At 42.4% G+C, this 19046-nt stretch overlaps 1 protein-coding gene across 1 annotated transcript in view; it reads right to left on the bottom strand.

The window, feature by feature from the left end:
- Window positions 1-19046, bottom strand: part of gpr179 (G protein-coupled receptor 179) — a 56589-nt gene that overhangs the window by 15936 nt on the left and 21607 nt on the right. Inside the window, exons 4-7 of the mRNA XM_068322332.1 lie at window positions 15246-15475; window positions 14828-14896; window positions 12635-12744; window positions 1872-2110 (exon numbers count right to left, since the gene is read on the bottom strand). Of these exons, the coding sequence (XP_068178433.1) occupies window positions 1872-2110; window positions 12635-12744; window positions 14828-14896; window positions 15246-15475 (648 nt within the window). The remainder of the gene's footprint in view (window positions 1-1871; window positions 2111-12634; window positions 12745-14827; window positions 14897-15245; window positions 15476-19046) is intronic.

The raw sequence follows: 19046 nt of genomic DNA, 5'->3' as shown, positions 1-19046 counted from the left end.
TGCATAATAAATATCTGAGATTCTCTGAATGAGTTGTTCCTGCCCCCTGTCGCGGTTCATACAACAAAAGATTTTTTGTTAGGGACAGAGAACCCAGATCTGTTCAGAAATATTGTATTAGGGAAAATACATTTGATAAACAAGACGATTCGTTTCTTGTTTCTCCTTCCGTTTTTGAACACGCACAACTGCTCTGGGTGGACTTCGCGATAAAAGTCCGCTTACCTAACACTTTGCAGCCACTGATACACATTGAAAGCAATTTGCACAATTGTGTATTTGCTTAGTCAGTCAAAATCTTAATTTCCAAAACTTTTTTTTGTAAACAAGATCTGAATCACTGTAAAATGTAAACAAAATCCAATAATTTGTAAATGACTGAAACCCGATATGTAATTGAATTGTCAGGTCTTCAAGCACTGCCCTTTTAATTACACCAAAAGTTTTAACCAAAACATGGCGAGCCTCCTTTTACCACTATGGCCTACGTTTGTGGAACAGTTCGCCTGAGGACCTGAGGAAAATAGAGTCTGTGGACATTTTTTAAAGCAAAGCTTTAACTACTTTATGTATTTAAAATGTATTTATCTCTTTATTTACTTTAAACCTTTTAGTCTAGCTTGTGTGTGTTCTGGGGACGAGGGGGGGATTTTTCCTGTGTAAACTGTTTTTATATTGTTTTTAAGTAAAGCACTTTGCATGAAAAGCGCCTTAAACATAAGTTTGATTGATTGATTGATTGATTGATTGATTGATTGATTGAAAAAATAACAAAGGCAGCATTTGAAATGGTGAAAAGCTGTTTATATCATTCCACTGGACTTTAAGAAAGTCTCTTGAAGACATTTCGCCTCTCATCCAAGAGGTTTCTTCAGTTTAGAGATGGCTTTCCCACTTTGACATCGATGGTTTCTTCCACTTCTCTCTCAAACCATCTGTTTGAGAGTGAAGTGGAAAGTAGGGTTTAGCCGGATACTTGTTTCATACGAGTATCCGGTATGGATAATGTATTTTTGACGAATAAGAGTACGATACGAATAAAACCCGTTAATACTCGTGATCGGACTGAAGGAAAATCATCCTGACTGTTTTCACGCTCTGTGATTGGCCAGTCACACATACTTCCCGCCCCTCCCTACAGACTGCAGTTAGAGCGGACTTTGTCCCTGTCCCACTCTCCAGCACATGCAGACATTTACTGATCTCTCTGTTGGTGGCTTCACTGTTCCTCACGTCTTTCTTAGGTTTTCTTCAGCTTGCCTCTATTTCGGTGTTTGGTTACCTGGTGAACTTTCTTGTTGTTTTTTTGTTGCACGTACGCATGCATTTAACCACCCCATCCACTCATCTTTTTTTTACCTGTTCTAAACTGTGTTCAAATTAATAATCCTATACTTTAAAAATATTTTAACTGAGACATAGCGCGCGCACATACACACACACACTCACACACTCAATCAACATTGTTTAACTTTATGTGAAAAAAAAACGGCAAGAACATTAGGTGCTAGGTGATATCATTTTCAATTTGAATCATTTTAATTTATCAGTCGATTATGTCCAGGGAAGGGGAAGGGGCAGTTGGGTGGGTGGTAGTTTTCTTTCCCTGATTTACATGTGTATTGTAAATACTCTCTTTTCATAACTTGGAAAATTAATAAAAATACCTTGTGTAACAAAACAACAAAAAGCAAATCACATTTTCTGATTTCAACATTTGTGCTGATGTCTTTATGTTACTTTCAATTGTACGCAAGGTTTTGTAAATCAATACGTGTTTTATTTTTCATGTACATTTTACATAGCATCCCCAATTTGTAGTGAGCAGATAAATCAATTTGAAATTTCTCACACACATTGCTGCCACTCACCCACAGCCATCATGTAGTCCCAGTGGTCTAAGTTACACAGGTTAAACCCCTGCCCATCTGACGTAGTAGTTGTGGTGACTACTGGGATGTTCCTGTTGCGGTTTTGGAGGACACCCACTGTCCATGCACATAGGAACCAGCTGACCGTCATCAACATCACTCCCAGAATCCTCAACAGGCGAAGGCTGGACATGTAGGGTGCTCTCTCGGCCGTATGAGAGAGGAAGGCCTTCAGGACCCTATGGAAAGGCAAGACTTAGTCAGGGTTTGACTGCTGAAGACAAACTCTAAATAACATGAAGAGAAACTAAGTTCAAGTGAACATCTGAACTTTTGCTTTATTAAAATTAGATGATTGCACATTGAATTTTACTTTTCCAAGTAAATGTTGATGTAATTTTTAAAAAAACATGCATCTTTTTTATATTCATCCATTTTCTCATACACAAGATAAATGTAATTGTCTTGTCTACAGTCACTTTCTCTGCTTCACAGGTCATGGGTCTGCTGGAGCCCATCCCAGATGACTACAGACGAGAGACAGAGTATGCTCTGAATGTGTCGCCAGTGTAATGTGAAGCTACACAAAAGACAACCACTCATGCAGTGCTTGAACAACCACTCATGCACACACTCACACCTATGGGCAATTTAGACTGATTGGTTCAAACGTGCTACATGTTTTTGGAGGTGGGAGGGAACCGAAGACTCTGGCGGGAACACACGCTGACACCAGAAGAACAAAATCTACTTGCTGTGAGGCAACAGTGCTACTCTCTGTGTCACCATGCCACCCCTTATGTATTTATTACATCCCGCTTAGAAGCAGTGATTACTGTAATTGTCAGTGTTCGTGTGTTAGTCTGTTCGTCCTTTCATTAGTCCCCCAAATATATTCACAACCGTTGCAGATAAAAATATGAAACAAAAAGCAGATTACTTGGGTGGCCAAGGGGATGAAAATGAGACAAGGACCTTAACCTTGAGAAAATTAGGTCAAGGTCAAATTTCAACTTTTGTATACTCAGGATCCAGATAAGATAGAAAGACAAGGGAGAAGGCCAGAGTCTGGGTCCTGCCCGGAGTCTCTTCCTCATCGAGGGAGTTTTTCCCCGCCACTGTTGCTTATGCTTGCTCTGGAGGGTTCAGTTGGGTTTCTCTGTCTGCTAAAGCGCTTTGAAATGTCTGTTGCCATGATTAAGCGCTATATAAATGAAACTTGATTGATTGATTGATTGTTCATTCATACTTCGTAGTTGATAATTTACTATTAAATGCACTTCATTAATGCACTTTGTGTTTACTCAGTCTGTATATAGTTCCTTTACTATTGTGATCAAAAGCGTTGAATCTCAATTCTCAATTCGGTAAATAGTCATTCATAGACTTAAGAATATTCATGTTGTGACTCAGTCCTATAAAAAACTTGATCTGTAAATAGTTCTCTTATTTTTGTGATCAAAAACATCGATTTGAATCTCAATTTTTCAATTTTTATTCTGTAAATAGTTTTAAAATAAACAATAAATATAGCAACTTGTGATCAATCCATATCAATTTTAGACTTTAAAATAATGTAGAGATTTATGCCCAACCCATTTCCAGTCAAACCACACCTACTTCCGGTTTAAGCCCCACCCATTCCGAGTACAGATACGGATATAGATAATCTAGTTGGTTGAACAGATACAGATACAGATAGTGGTGTACTCGCCCATCCCTACTTAAAATCCTCCACCTTCTTTATCTCTTCTCCCTGTAACCTTGTGGTGGAATGTTTAAAATAATATAAAATACACACTACAGCAAATGCAAATGTGTTAGAGAAGTTGACTGAGTCGTAGGGACTATCTGACCTTGATGTTAGGCAGAGTGTTTATTTTTCAGAAGAATATTGGCAGTAGACTAATCACCATACTTGCATAATGTGTTTTGCAAAGATGACATTGATGTCAGTTTGATGTGGGGTTGGTTTGACATGTGGTCAGTTGCCGGTGAGTCCAGTGACTGCCCACCACGTACAGACACACACACGGCAGAGCTTGGCTATAAGAACTCAACAAAGACTTCACTTGAGTTGAGTTGAGTTGAGCTGAGTTGAGTTGAGTTGAGGGCTAGCTCAACTCCTGGGATATCGTTACCAGAGATATCATTAGATAAGTATCTGTTGACATTGTTTGTCTGCATCATCAATGACACTGTCGAGCTTCTCCTCAACCTATGTATGATTTGAATTGACAAATAAATATTTTATACTTATGTAATTTGTCCTATCTTAAGCAAACCTCTCCGCCACAACCTCACTCTTCCACTTGGGTCCCTCTCATTCACACACATGTGCTCTGTCTTACTGCGGCTAACCTTCATTCCTCTCCTTTCCAGGACAAACATCCACCTCTCTAGCTTCTCCTCCACGTATTCCCTGCCCTCATTACAGATCACAATGTCATCTGCAAACATCATAGTCCATGGAGATTCCTGTCTAACCTCGTCTTTCAGCCTGTCCATCACCATAGCGAACAAAAAGGGTCTCAGAGCTGATCACTGATGCAGTCCCTCCTCCACCTTGAACTCCTCTGTCACAACTACAGCATACCTCACCACTGTCTTATTGTCCTCATACATGTCCGGCACTGCTCTAACATACTTCCCTCCCACTCCAGACATCCTCATACAATACCACAGTTCCTCTCTGGGCACCCTGTCATAAACTTTCCCCAGATCTACAAAAACACAATGCAGCTCCCTCTGGCCTTCTCTGTACTTCCCTATCAACACACTCAGAGCAAATACTGCATCTTTAGTACTCTTTTTTTTTTGTATGAAACCATACTGCTGCTCCCAAATGCTCACTTCTGCCCCCTAATTAGTCTAGCTTCAACTATTTTTCCCCATAACTTCACTGTATGGGGGCAGTGCAGTGGTTAGCACTGTCGCCTCACAACACGGCGGACCCGGGTTCGAGTCCCGCTCTGTGCGGAGTTCACATGCTCTCCCCATGTCTGCGTGGGTTCTCTCCGGGTTCTCCGGCTTCCTCCCACCTCCAAAAGCATGCGCTTCAGGTTGATTGACCGGTCCCAAATTGCCCGTAGGAGTGAGTGTGTGTGTGAGTGGTTGTATGTCTTTGTGTGTGGCTCCGCGGTGCACTGGCGTCGTGCCCGGAGTGTCCCCCACCTCACGCCCTATGCCACTGGGATAGGCTCCAGCTCCCCGTGACCCGCTGCGGCGGATGTAGAGGTGGTAATATGAAAATGACTGACTGACTGACTTCACTGTATGGCTCATCAGCTTTATTCCTCTGTAGTTACCACTACTCTGCACATCTCCCTTGTTCTTAAAAATGGGCACCAGCAAACTTTTCCTCCATTCCTCAGGCATCTTCTCACTATCTAAGATCCTACTGATCAACCCAGTTAGAAACTCTACTGCCACCTCTCCTAGACACTTCCATATCTCCACAGGTATATCATCAGGACCAAGTGCCTTTCCACTCGTCATCCTCTTCATTGCCCTCCTCACTTTGTCCTGACTAATCTTTGCTACTTCCTAGTCCACAACAGCCACCTCTTCTAGTCTTTGTTCTCTCTCATTCTTCTCGTTCATCAACTCTTCAAACTACTCTTTCCATCTTGCCATCACACGACTGGCACCTGTCAATAAACTTCAATCCATATCCTTAATCACTCTTACCTGCTGCGCATCCTTCCCATCTCTGTCTCTCTGCCTTGCCAACCTGTATAGATCAGTCTGTCTCCTTACTGTCCAACCAAGCATACAAGTCATCATAAGCTCCTTGTTTGGCCTTTCCTACCTCTACCTTCACCAATGGTGGTCATTGTTAACCCGGGCCTCGACCAATCCGGTATGGAAGTCATATGTTTGATTTGGCAAAAGTTTTAGGTCGGATGCCCTTCCTGACACAACCCTCTGTATTTATCCGGGCTTGGGACCGGCACAATAAGACACTGGCTTGTGCTCCCTTGCGGGTACATTAGAAAAAAAAAGTTCATTCTTAACTTATATGTATTTTCACATAAAAGCGTCTGCGCTCAGAGTGAGTTCTCTATTCGTTACTGTGAGCATTACTAGCTCCACAGTTATATGTAATTTCCCACAAGAGCATCTCCGCTCAGAGTGGGTTCTCCATTTGTTCCTGCGGGCGTTCACCGCCCCACGGTTAAATGTGTTTCTCCATAGGATTGTCTTCGCTCATGGTGAATTTTCTATTAGTTACTAGGAGTGTTTTTTCTTTCACTCCACAATCATACTGGATTCCCCATTGCAAAGTGGTACGTGTGACGGGAGACAACGGTGTATTTTGTGTCTTTTATCATACATGCTTGACGAACTTGTGTGGCATCACTGATGGCAGATGACGGCCACGATGAATGCCCTAACTGCCTGGGTGTGGCACACCTGAGGCAGGCGCTAACAGAGGAGCAATGCTTGAATTGCAGCCTCATGTCTTGGGACCTCAAGCTAGCAAGGCTGGCTGAGCTACAAAATAAGCAACCAGAAACCCAGATGCCCCCATCTGGTGTCTGTTACGGTTTCCGAAGGAACCAGGGCGAGAGTCAGAGTGTCAATTAATAACAAACTTTTAATCAGCCTAAAGTCAAATCCAGGCAAGGGTCATAAACAGAAGATCAGGACAAAGATGGGACAAAGGCGGCAGGCAAAAACGTAATCCAACAGGCCAAGGTCATTCACGGAGCATAAAAAGACAAAAATCATGGTAAAAACAGGCAGAGGTCAAAATCCAGAAAATCACAGATAAGGCAAGGCAAAACTCGTGGTCATAAGGAAGCAGTCAAGGAGTAACAATTTGGCATACACGGATCTCTGCTCAAATACTAACTGCACTGCAACAGCGCTGAACTGAAATGAAGTAGCTTAAATAGACCAGGGTGCTAAACTAGGTTCAGGTGGAACTGCCCTGGGACTCTGTGGTCTCCCTGTAGTCCCAGGGCAGGTGTTTGGCACTGCGGCACACCAGGCCTTGAACCATAGTCTCCAGGCCAATCAGAGACGACAGCAGTTCGCCAGCCTCCAGTTGCCGTTTCTGGTAACAAGGCGACGGTTTGCACCAGGCTATGGTGCCAGTCAACCTTGGCCGCCATTACGGCAGGGCGGCTACTCAAGGGCTTCAAATGTCAGGCAGATTGGACAACGGCAGTGTGCTCCCCCTCTTCTGGGGCCCCAGACGCAGAGGGTTCGGGGGTTTGTGTTTCGCCCCCACTTACAGTGGGATCAGGATGACCATCGTCAACAATCCCAAAAAATCCCAGGAACTCAGGAAGGAGGTAGCCACACCCCTGGAAAAGAATGCAATCGAACAACTCGATGCACAAGGTGCATGGTGGGTTTTACTCAATGTATTTTTTGGTCATAAAGAAAGATGGAGGCTTTCACCCTATACTGGACTTGCGAAGGCTCAACAACTATCTGAAGGTGCTACCTTTCCATATGCTGAGGACAGCAGATGTGCTCCGCACAGTCAGGGCACACGGCTGGTTCACATCAATTGACTTGAAGAATGCATATTTCCATGTGCCAATAGCTTTTCACCACAGGCAATACCTCCACTTCGCTTTCGAAGGTAGGGCCTACCAGTTCAAGGTCCTTCCATTCAGGATTTCCCTGACCCCAAGAGTCTTTACCAGGTGCATATGCGAGCTGCACTGGCCCCGATGCAAGCTCATGACATGCAGATCCTCCCGTACCTGGACGATTGGTTGGTCCGGCTCCAACAGGGGAACAGGTGGAGCGGGACACAGACGCTCTTATAGATCGTGTGACACGGCTTGGCCTCACAGTCAACTACAAGAAAAGCTGCCTCATTTCCAGCCAGGGAGTCGCGTTCATTGGGTTAAACCTGGACTCCCGCAAAATGCTGTCCTGTCCCACTCCGCGACGGGTGGATGCCATTTTACAACTTCTTCTCTGGTTTTGGAGGAACAACTTGCTACCATTCAGCCTTCTTCTCAGGCTGTGGGAATGCTGACATCAGTGACAGCAGTAGTACCACTGAGTCTCCTACATTTGCGGCCATTCCAGGTTTGGATCAACGGCCCTCGTCTATACCCAACATCCCACAGGTCCAGGAGAGTCCGAGTATCCAGCGGCTGCCTCCTTACAATGCAGCCCTGGAGGAACAGGACCTTTCTGTCCAGGGGTGTCCCTCTGGGTTTGGTCCCCTCATGCAGAAAAGTGGTGGTGACAGATGCCTTGCACTCTGGATGAGGAGCAGTATGGCAGCACACAGCTGTGAGAGGGTTCTGGACGAAACATGAAAATGGTGCAGCATATAAACATACTTTTTGCTATATTTCTAGCACTTCAGCACCTTGAACCATGGCTGAGGAACAGGCATGTATTGGTGTGGTTCGACGACAGGTTGGCCGTCTACCATATAAATCGCCAGGGAGGCACAAGATCAACCCTGTCATTACAGGTGGCATGGCAACTTCTAACATGGGCTTTTCCTTATTTTTGCAGCCTGAGGGCTTTGTATCTACCAGGGCCACAGAATATGGTGGCAGACTTTCTGTTCCTTCAGAAGCCTCCTGCTGGGGAATGGAGACGCCACCCAGAGGTAATAAGGGAGATGTGGCACAGATACAGCATGGCGGAAGTGGACCTGTTTGTATCAGAGTCGGCAACACACTGCCCTCTCTGGTTCTCACTGATGGAGACATCGAGCCCTTTGGGACAGGACGCTCTGGCACATCCATGGCCAGGGTGTCTGGCACATCCTTTATGCATTTCTGCCTTTCCCACTGACTGCATTGACATTGCACAGGGTGCAGCAGAGCACCCACAGTGTCCTGCATTCGGCATCCAAGCCCAGAATGCCTGTGCCTCTGGGTATGGCCTCTGTAGGGCCGGACCCTCTCCTGAGTCTGTGCAACAATGATGTGATCCAAATGGTTTTGGATGCAAGAGCACCTTCCACCAGAGCGCTGTATGCTAGCAGGTTGAAAATTTTCTCACAATGGTGTGATGCACACACAGAGATTCCCGAGCATTGCTCGGTACCTGTTATACCAAAGTTTTTGCAATCGCTACTGGTGAAGAAGCTGTCTGCTTCAACACTCAGAGTCTATGTAGCTGCAATATTGGCCAGACATTATAAGGATGGATAACAGAACTATAGGGTCTCACATCCTTGTGACCCATTTTCTTCGGGGAGCCCGGCAATGGTACCCCCCGCTGGCTGTGGAGTATCCCTCATGGGATTTGACTCTTGTCCTGGATGCTCTTTGGTCTCCCCCTTTTGAGCCTCTGTAGAAATCGGATCTGAAATGGGCTTCGGCTAAACTGGCCTTTCTCCTAGCAATGACATCAGCAAGACGCATGAGCGAGCTTCATGCCTTATCTATGTGTGATGTGTGTATGCGCTTTTTTGCCCAAGAGCCTGGCCTTGGGTCCTGTGAACCAGGTTATTGAGCTGGCAGCTTATGACCCTCCATGTCTGCAGGGTGATGCTGCTTCTGCAGGACTGTTCTGCCCAGTAAGGGCCCTGAAGCACCATTTACAAGCGACCGCTGGGTTGTGTCGCTCTGATAGTCTGTTTGTCTGCTGTGTTGGGCTTAGGAAGGGACATGACCTCTCCAAGCAAAGGCTCTCTAAGGTCGTCATGTCTATTTAGGAGGCATACAGGTTGAAGGACATGCCACTCTCTCATGGTATCAGATTCCACTCCATCAGAAGCGTTTCCACTTCCTGGGCGGCACTTCGAGGCGTCCCTCTCAGTGGAATTTGTGCTACGGCCACATGGGCTGCACCATGTACTTTTGCCCAGTTCTACAGGGTTAATGTAGCTACAGCTAATGCAGTGGCAACTGCTTTCTTGGAGGTTTCCAAGGCCATCACAAAAAGGTAGGATGTGACTACATTTATACTAAGTCATCCAATGTTAAGGCACTGCCTCTGGCAGTCAGGAAGAATGAAATAGAACGAAAGTTACTTATGTAACTGTGGTTCTATGAATTCTGGATGACTGTCAGAGTTCCCTGTCACTCGGAATCTCACTAGAAGATTCCACAGGGAAGTAATGAATGACGAAGGGGCGCTTATGTACGCTGGCTACTGCGTAACACCTGTGACTGTTGATATTAATACTCGACCTGCACGTGCATGCAACGGATCTTATCCAGTGTTAAGGCACTTCCTCTTGCAGTCATCCAGAAATCATAGAACCACAGATTTTATTTAAAAACAATATTTTTGTCCACTGTATAAACTTTATGACTCATAAAGAAACAGACAAGCAAATATCCAACGATCCAACGACATGGAGCGGTTATTCGTCAGAAAATAGTCAGTTTTAACTTCATCCATTTTGTGTGTACATGAAGACATGGCTCACACACACCAATGTCACAGTGGTTTTCGTTGCAGGGAGACACCCCCAGAATACAAAATGTTTCGGTTACAGCGTCCACACAACAACACGTTTACAAAAAACTTAACTTCGGCTAGCATTTTTGTCCTGGATATCTGCGTTGTTGTGTGGACGAAAGGCATAACCGCAACAAAAAGCCTCGCTGCCTGATGCCTTACACCAGTAGTGCCCAACCCCTGGACTGTGGACTGGTACTGGTCCGTGGGTCATTTGGTACCAGGCCTCACAGAAAGAAAAAATAATTTACATTACTTCTGTTTTATTTATTTCGGAGTCTGACAGACGTTTTGAAAAATGACGTCTGTGCGCAATGTCACACAGACAAATGCATGCGTCTGTCCTGCTTGACAGGTCTCGGTCACGTGACAGGTTATCATCCCACACAATTAAGCGCCCACAACCGCGCCAGTGTTCTGGATTAAAGTCAAAGCAGATTATGGTGAAATTCCCCAAAAAAGTTTTAAAAACCCTCTTTCCATTTCCAACCTCCTGTCTTTGTGAAGCGGGATTTTCTGCAGTGACCGTAAAAAAAAACACGGGACGTCCTGAACACACTTCAGGTGTCATTGTCAGGTGTCATTGTCTCCCGTTATCCCGTTACCCCTAGATCAGTTTCCCCATCCGCTAATTTTCATAATTGCAATTATTATTATTTGATTAACTTGTTCACCCATTTATTGTAAATGATCAGTATTTCTCCTACATTGAATGTGCTGATCCGCGGTGCACTGGCATCGTGCCCGGAGTGTCCCCCGCCTCACGCCTTGTGCAGCCGAGATAGGCTCCGGCTCCCCGTGACCCACTGCAGCGGATATAGTGGGTGGTAATCTGAAAATGACTGACTGAATGTACTGATTGAAAGTTGCTACATTTCAAAATAAATCTCATCAGTGCAGTCGAGTTCTTCATATAATTTCTTATAGTTATTTCGTTTACAGAGATGTTGATTATCAATTTATGAAAAAAAAGTTTGTTTATTGTCTGTTGATGTCTGCATTTTACATAAAACAACTGCGGATGATTTATTATTAGACTACAGCTGTCCTGGCATTATTAACGATTATCGAGCAAATGAAGACTGGTCCGTGAAAATATTGTCTTAGATGAAACCGGTCTGTGGCGCAAAAAAGGTTGGGGACCACTGCCTTACGCCATATTATTCATATGATTCCTTCTGGCAGATGGGGTGTGATTGGTTGGACAGTAGTGGGTGGAGTTAAAGCGTGACAGTGTGAGGTTTTCAAGTGAGTTTATTCAAATATATAGGTGGGGAGATATTACTTCATATATTATACACTATTATACACTAAGAAACAGTTTTCTTACAGGTAGCCTATAGTCTACATTGCTGGCACTGACTTTCAACCAGACTCGGATTGTCAGCAGTCTTGAATCGATGTTCAAAAACTTCCACACTGAAATGAAGATCCTTGCTCAGAAGTTCAAAGAGTTAAAGGAAAAAGTGTATAAAAGAAGACCAAAGTGCTGCTGATGACGCACCAACAGAAAAAGCCATATGAAGGTGGACATCAGAGTAAACTTTTCACCTAGTCTTATGTTTGCTGAGTTATTTTGACGTGACATGTGTAACCGTCATTTATGGAGTGGTAATATTATGTTTTACAAACTGTGTGCATTGGTTAAATCCTCTTACCATGTTGGTGTAATTGGCCCTTATCCATGGTCCTGAAGCCTAACTAGACCATTCTTCCATATCGTGCCCAGCACAGAAAATGAAATGTCTCATTAAGTTTGTATTAAATACGAATGTTCAACTGTTCCAAATTAGCCTGTTTTTCATGATTAAAAAATATGTATTCACTGTTGTTTTTTGTAATTTTTTTTTACAAAATCGCTTATACATAATTATTATAGTGCATTTCAAACACAGATACAGTTTCAATTACATGTCGTAGGAAATGAAGAACATTTGTACAAATTCTAAAAACAACAAACAGAACCAAAGTTAGATCCGTTAAGATTAAACAAATAGAATAAAATACATGAAATTCAGAGTTACACAGTAGTCATAATTTTAAGTGTTCTAAATACAAAAAAAATATTTTACAGCTCTGTACTGAAGCCAATTAACAGACTGATTTGAGATTATTAGGAATATGTGCAGCACCAAAACTAAACACAATTTCACCCTCTTTGAGTCTGAAAAAACTAGCTGATAATGTAGGACTCTACTGGGTTTCCGTTCTTCAGGATAAACTGTAAATCTATATTTCTATGTGTAAATTACTTAAATAAGTATATTAAATAATACAATATGCAAATTATAACCAATAGGAGCCCCAGAATGTGTTTTGTTGCCCTTAAGTGTAATTTGATGTTAAGAATTCCAACCTACCTGTACATTTTTAGTGTCACTGTACCATAGACGATGGAGAAGCCAAGCATTCTGACCCAGCGTAGCAGAATACACCTGAATGTACTGGGCTTGAAGTATGTGATGAATACCTGCAGAGACAGAGAGACGCACTCTGTTAGTCAAACTATGGAGGAAATGTGGACAGCTGTTACTTACACTGAACTCAAAATTTGCTCATGAAATATTCATGACAAAAAATAAATTCACCTCATGAAAACCCAACACAGAAATGAAAGTAACAGAGAAGCAAAAAACAGCAAGGTCTGATAAGAACTATGGAGAAATATTGGATACAAGGTATGGATGAGGGAAAACGGACAGAGATTATGTTGCTGCAATTGTTTTTTCGGGCATGGACAGAAATGTAGTCTACTAAACTGTTTGTCAAACATAGCATATACTCATTTTCTGATGCTGGAATTGAAATCTTTCAGTTCTCAACTAATTCACACTAAAATTATGCTTGTACATCTCACAGATGATGCAATATTCATCATTTAGTTTGTTATACAGTTCAAGAAAGACTCCGCCTCAAAAACCCCCAGGCGGAATAGGTTAAAAAAAATGTCATCATCATTGATCAGCAATCAAACATATTTGCCTGTGATAGTAAAAAAAATGCGCTTGTCACCAAAATTGTTCTTTCTCTTTGAAACTTCTACAGCTTTGCTGACTGTCAACCAGTTTGTTTGTGGTTCCTAATGCAAGCTTCCATAATCCAAACACTGGCACTGTCAGGATTTGGCTCCAGTTTAAGAACACAATGGCTGCACAGAGCTTCAAGTTATCATCTCTTACTAAATAAGGCAGTCACAGACTGTAACATCTTATGACACCCCTGAATTCAATATTTTACCCTGACCTACTTGCATAGGTCAAAGATCAAAGCTAGTGCTCTGATCTACTTTTGTAAATCAAAGCACTAGCTTCGATCTATGGTCTTACTCAAACTGGCCTTCTTCCTCATCTTTCTTATCCGGTTCCTGAGTGTACAAAAGTTTAAATTTGACCATGACCTACTTTTCTTAGGATCAAGATCATCATCTCAATTTCATTCCCTTTGCCGCCCGAGTAATGTGCTTTTTTGTTTCATCTTTCTATCTGCAACAGTTGCGAAGATTGTTGGGGTACTAACAAACAGACGGACAAACAAACGAACAGACCAACACACGAACACTGACAATTACAATACATCACTGCTTTGAAGCGGGATGTTAAAAAAAAAAGCTCACCAGTTTTCCCCATCTTACTCAGACCCAGCATACTACCACTGGTCAGTAAATAGTCTTGCAGCCATTACTGACATGAAAATTATTTTTTTTTTTTTTTTTCATCTCTATCACATGTCCACAGCAACAATAACTCTAAATCCTCAAAATTTGTCAGTCAATGCCTACATCTAAATTTTCACCAGAAATCATAACTTTCATGAAGTTTTTGATTGGAGTGGTTACATCTATATGTCCTTTGTATACTTCCATAGTGTTTGACTAACTGACAGATTTCTCAGGTCAACCCTGCCAAACCAATCCTAATATTAGTCCTGAGAGATCTTAATGCAGGCCAGTGGATTGTCTGCTGGAGCTGCCAAGATGGAACTAAGCAGGAATTTGGAATCAGAACCTTAAGACACTTTCATTTACTAGTTGCTGTTTCCCTATGCTTGGAAATATGGAATAAAAATGATTTATGAATAACAGCAATGCTTGAACAAATTATGGCATGTAAATCTTTATGTAACTTTGATTTATGTGTCATATATGATGACCATCAGCATAAGATGCCATGACAATATTATACTGACATATTCACACACACAAGCACACGCACGTACACACACACACACAGAGAGAGAGAGAGAGAGAGAGAGAGAGAGAGAGAGAGAGAGAGAGAGAGAGAGAGAGAGAGAGAGAGAGAGAGAGAGAGAGAGAGAGAGAGAGAGAGAGAGAGAGAGAGAGAGAGAGAGAGAGAGAGAATTACAGCAGGGATGTCTCACATTGTTCAGCAATTGAAATTATATAGATTAAAATTTGTGGCTGCCTTTTATTAATGGGTTATTTTATTGATTCATAATCATTACCACTGGGAAAATACTTCCTACCAATCCACATCACTTCTACTTAGACACATTCACCATTCTACAACTTGTTCATTATGATGCAAACCACTCACCGGAAAATAGAGGAGCAGAGAACCAAACAAGATCATCTCCAGCAGCAGGAGGCCAGATGCTCGAATCCGCTGAGAAAGAAAGTCATTATGAAAAAACAAAGTTGTGATGAAGATGCTGGATTAGATGTTAAAGGATCCTTATTTTTCCAAAATCAAATAATACTGCTGATATAAAAATCCTTTTCAAAGATAAATTGTTGAAACACAGCAATGGCAACACCGCAAGAAATGTTGGCATTTGCATCACCAATACAAATTTTAAAAAAACAGCTTACTGAAAGATAAGTATAAAAACTAAGTAGCTGATTCTTTGGTTAAGTACTGTACATAATGTTGCAGTACCTGGAATAGTTCTAATGGTTATTTATCTGCTGAACCCATTCTTTATTGTTGTGTTGAGCAAAAGGTGCTGACTCACCCGGTTTCGACGATACCGATAGGCAACCAGCATGCTAACAAAGATGAGGAACATGAAAACACCCTGGATGGCCAACACGCTGACCCTTAGAAGCCAAGTCTCCTGCACCCGACAGGGGCTGCCATCTTGACAGCGATTACAGCCTGGCCAGCACGGGAGGCAAATGGGCATCTTTGGGTAACAAATACCAACACTACCACTTCCGTCCACAAGGCCATCACCATCTGCACCTATTTCAACACAAACCCAGGAACGACATTGTGAACATGTAACATATCCAAAGTACGGTATCTACTGTACATACATTAAGATGTATGTTGTACAAAAGAGATCTTGTTCTTTTTTTCTTTTGCCTTTCTTTTCTTGTCACAGGTGGCAACGCTAAGGTTAAACAGTCGCCAGCCGCCAACCTGGAACCACAGAATAACAAAGACGCTGAGGGGGCCGGATAGACAGCCGCCCGGATGGTTAAACAGGAGCCACAGAATAGCAGCCGGAGCCACAGAACAACCCAGAGCCACAGAGTAGCACGCAGGACACGGAAAACAGTACAAAGGATGGACAGAGTGATTTGGTGAAGGCTGAAGGGGCCAGAGACACATCCGCCAAGGTGGTAGAGTCTTTCCTGGAGAAGGACGAGGAAGATGATGATATTGTGATCGACGAGGAATTATTAAAGATAGCTCTTAAAAGGAAAAACCCTAACACAAGAATGAACAAAGCTGAAGAAACACTTGAGACACCTCCTGTAGCTCTGACAACGAAAATGACAACAGTTCGAAAGTGGCCGTAACAGAAAAATATGATTCGCAAAAGGTCAAAAAATTCCTGCAAGACACAAAAGGTTTTAGGGCAAAAGTTGAAAAAATTTTCCCTGACCTCAACACATTTCTGGATCGTGTCAACTTTCATATGAAAAGTAAAACAATAAGTGGTGAGCAAGATTTTACAGAGAAAGAGTTTTATAGATTGAAAAAACTAAGCAAAAAAGTAGAAGACATGATTGTAGAAGAGATGATTGTGAAGAACGGGTAATTGTTTTTTTTTTCTTAATTTTGTCTGTTGTTTTTTTTGTTTGATGAATGTTACAAGGTTAGATGTTGCTTTGTCCATAAAACCCACAGTACTATTGAAAATCTTGTTTACGTGAATCTCTTTTGAATTTTGTATCAACTCTCTCTCTGTCTCTCTCTCTGTCTCTGTCTCTCTCTCTGTCTCTGTCTCTGTCTCTCTGTCTCTCTCTCTGACGGGAAATGGACCTGACCCACAGTGGAGACTTCTATACAAACCTCCCCTCAAGAAAAAACAGCTGACCTCCAGTGGAGAATTTTACATGCTGCCATCGGTTCCAATGCTTTTATCTCTGCTGTGTTCAGCCAGTGTCCCGTCTGTCCCCTTCGTGAGACAGTCTTTCATGTGTGAGTGAGTGTTGGAGACTTGCAGTGCTCTTCACTCTTCTAACGAATGTTTTTAATCTGTTCAGTGAAAATTTTAGTATCAGGAAATTCATCTACGGTGCTGGGTACAATAAATCGAATCAAAGAAAGTGGCAGCTTTTAAATTTTATCTCTGGAGAGGCAAAACTCGCAATTTATGTGACCAGGAAGAGGAGAATTAAAAACAATACTGTTCAAGAAGCAGCTACTGTTTTTTGCTGTAACATCAGATGTCGCTTGAATGTACAATTTGGTTTTTATAAAATGACAAAACACCTAAATAACTTTAGGAACATCTGGTGTCACAAAAATGTCCCATCCACTTTAGTTGATGATCAACTCACTTTTGCAATCTTCCTGATATAATGCACTAATTTTTAAATTGTATTTCCTTTTATTTATTGGTTTTTAGTGTTTTTGAAGCACTTTATTACTTACATCTAATGAAAAATTGTAAAATGTTTGAATGTGATTGAAGTGTTTTTGCAAAAAAATCTTCTTCTGAAGCACTTTAGTGCTTTCATCTAATGTAAAATTGTAAAATTGTAAAAAAAAATGTAATGTGATTAAAGTGTTTTTGCAAAAATAAAAAATCTCTCTCTCTGTCTCTCTCTCTCTCTCTCTCTCTCTCTCTCTCTCTCTCTCTCTCTCTCTCTCTCTCTCTCTCTCTCTCTGTCTCTCTCTCTGTCTCTGTGGGCCAGAACCAGCAGGCTCAAGGACAGTTTCTTTCACCAGGCGGTCAGGAGGCTCAACTCCCTCCCTCCTCTGCCCCCTGCCATAGCCTTGAACTCTGCCCTCACACTGCCCTGCCCTCCCCCCAGCACCTGACTACCTATCTCTCTCTCCCCCCATCAACTCAGGGACTACGCACACGTCACTTCCCCTACGGGATTAAAGAGTGTATAGAGATGTTTACCATCCCTAGTGTTTCTTCTAATACTTTGTGCTCTACTGTCTGATGTACTGTCTGTGTTGTACTGCCTGTTCTACTGCTTGTGTTGTCCTGCCTGTGTTGTCCTGCGTGTGTTGTACTGCCTTTGTTGCCCCTGCCTGTGTTGTCCTGCCTGTGTTGTCCTGCCTGTGTTGTACTACCTGTGTTGTACTGTCTGTGTTGTACTGCCTGTTGTTCTATCTGTTGTACTGCCTGTTGTACTGCCTGTTTACCGTGGGTCAGAGAGGACTGAAATTTCATCTGTGCTGTATGACCTGCATACAGTATATGTTACACTTAACAATAAAGCTGACTTTGACTCTCTCTGTCTCTGTCTCTGTGTCTCTCTCTCTCTCTCTCTCTCTCTCTCTCTCTCTGTCTCTCTCTCTCTCTCTCTCTCTCTCTCTCTCTCTCTCTCTCTCTCTCTCTCTCTCTCTCTCTCTCTCTCTCTCTCTCTCTCTCTCTCTCTCTCTGTCTTTTTATTGCAGTTTTGAATCCAAATATGTCGGAAAACTTCCCCTTCTGTTCTCAGAAGGAAACTATTTTTCACTGCTTCCTAGACTGTCAGAGACTCGACAATCTATTCCTGTTTTGAGTGGGAATCTGTCTCTCATTCGATCTTGTTTTTGACAAACAGATTTACTTTATAGGTTTGAAACACAGGAAGAATCAAAAAAGGATTGGCAGATTCTAAATTTCATTCTGGGCCAAGCAAAGATGTCGATTTATCTAAGCAGGAAGGTAAAATGTTGAAGGTTCGTCTGACTGCAGTGCAGAAGCCAATTTTAAAAGAATATGTAAAACAAGGATCAGAATCAAATTTAACTATTTCAGAGCTATGAATGATTTAAGAAAGAAAGAAAGAAAGAAAGAAATATTTTTTTAGATTTTTGCAAAAACACTTTAATCACATTCAAACCTTTTACAATTTTACATTAGATGAATGCACTAAAGTGCTTCAGAAGAAGATTTTTTTGCAAAAACACTTCAATCACATTCAAACATTTTACAATTTTTCATTAAATGAAAGTACTAAAGTGCTTCAAAAACACTAAAAACTGATAAATAAAAGGAAATATAATTTAAGAATTAGTGCATTATATCAGGAAGTTTGCAAAAGTGAGTTGATCATCAACTTAAGAAAAAGAAAGTCCACTTCCAGAGCTATGCCTGGCCTCTCTTTTTCCCGGCGCTCACTGGACACTGTGGACTCCTGGCTGCTACCTGTCGTCGGCCTGGATGAGGTGTTCCCGCCCCGTGGCCCCTGCTTTCCCCGTCCCCGCTGGCGCGGGGTGAACCACAGCAACCTGCGGCTCCTGCGGCGGGCTTCCCTGACAGCTGATGCCGCGGATCCGCCAATTCCTGCCAGGATTGGCCTGGTGAAGGCTAGATCGCTAGCGAACAAGACCTTCATTCTGAAGGATTTCTTCACAT

The sequence above is a fragment of the Antennarius striatus genome, chromosome 8 (assembly GCF_040054535.1).
Source record: "Antennarius striatus isolate MH-2024 chromosome 8, ASM4005453v1, whole genome shotgun sequence".
NCBI classification, from domain to species: Eukaryota; Metazoa; Chordata; class Actinopteri; order Lophiiformes; family Antennariidae; genus Antennarius; species Antennarius striatus.
This window is presented reverse-complemented; position numbering and strand designations above follow the sequence as displayed.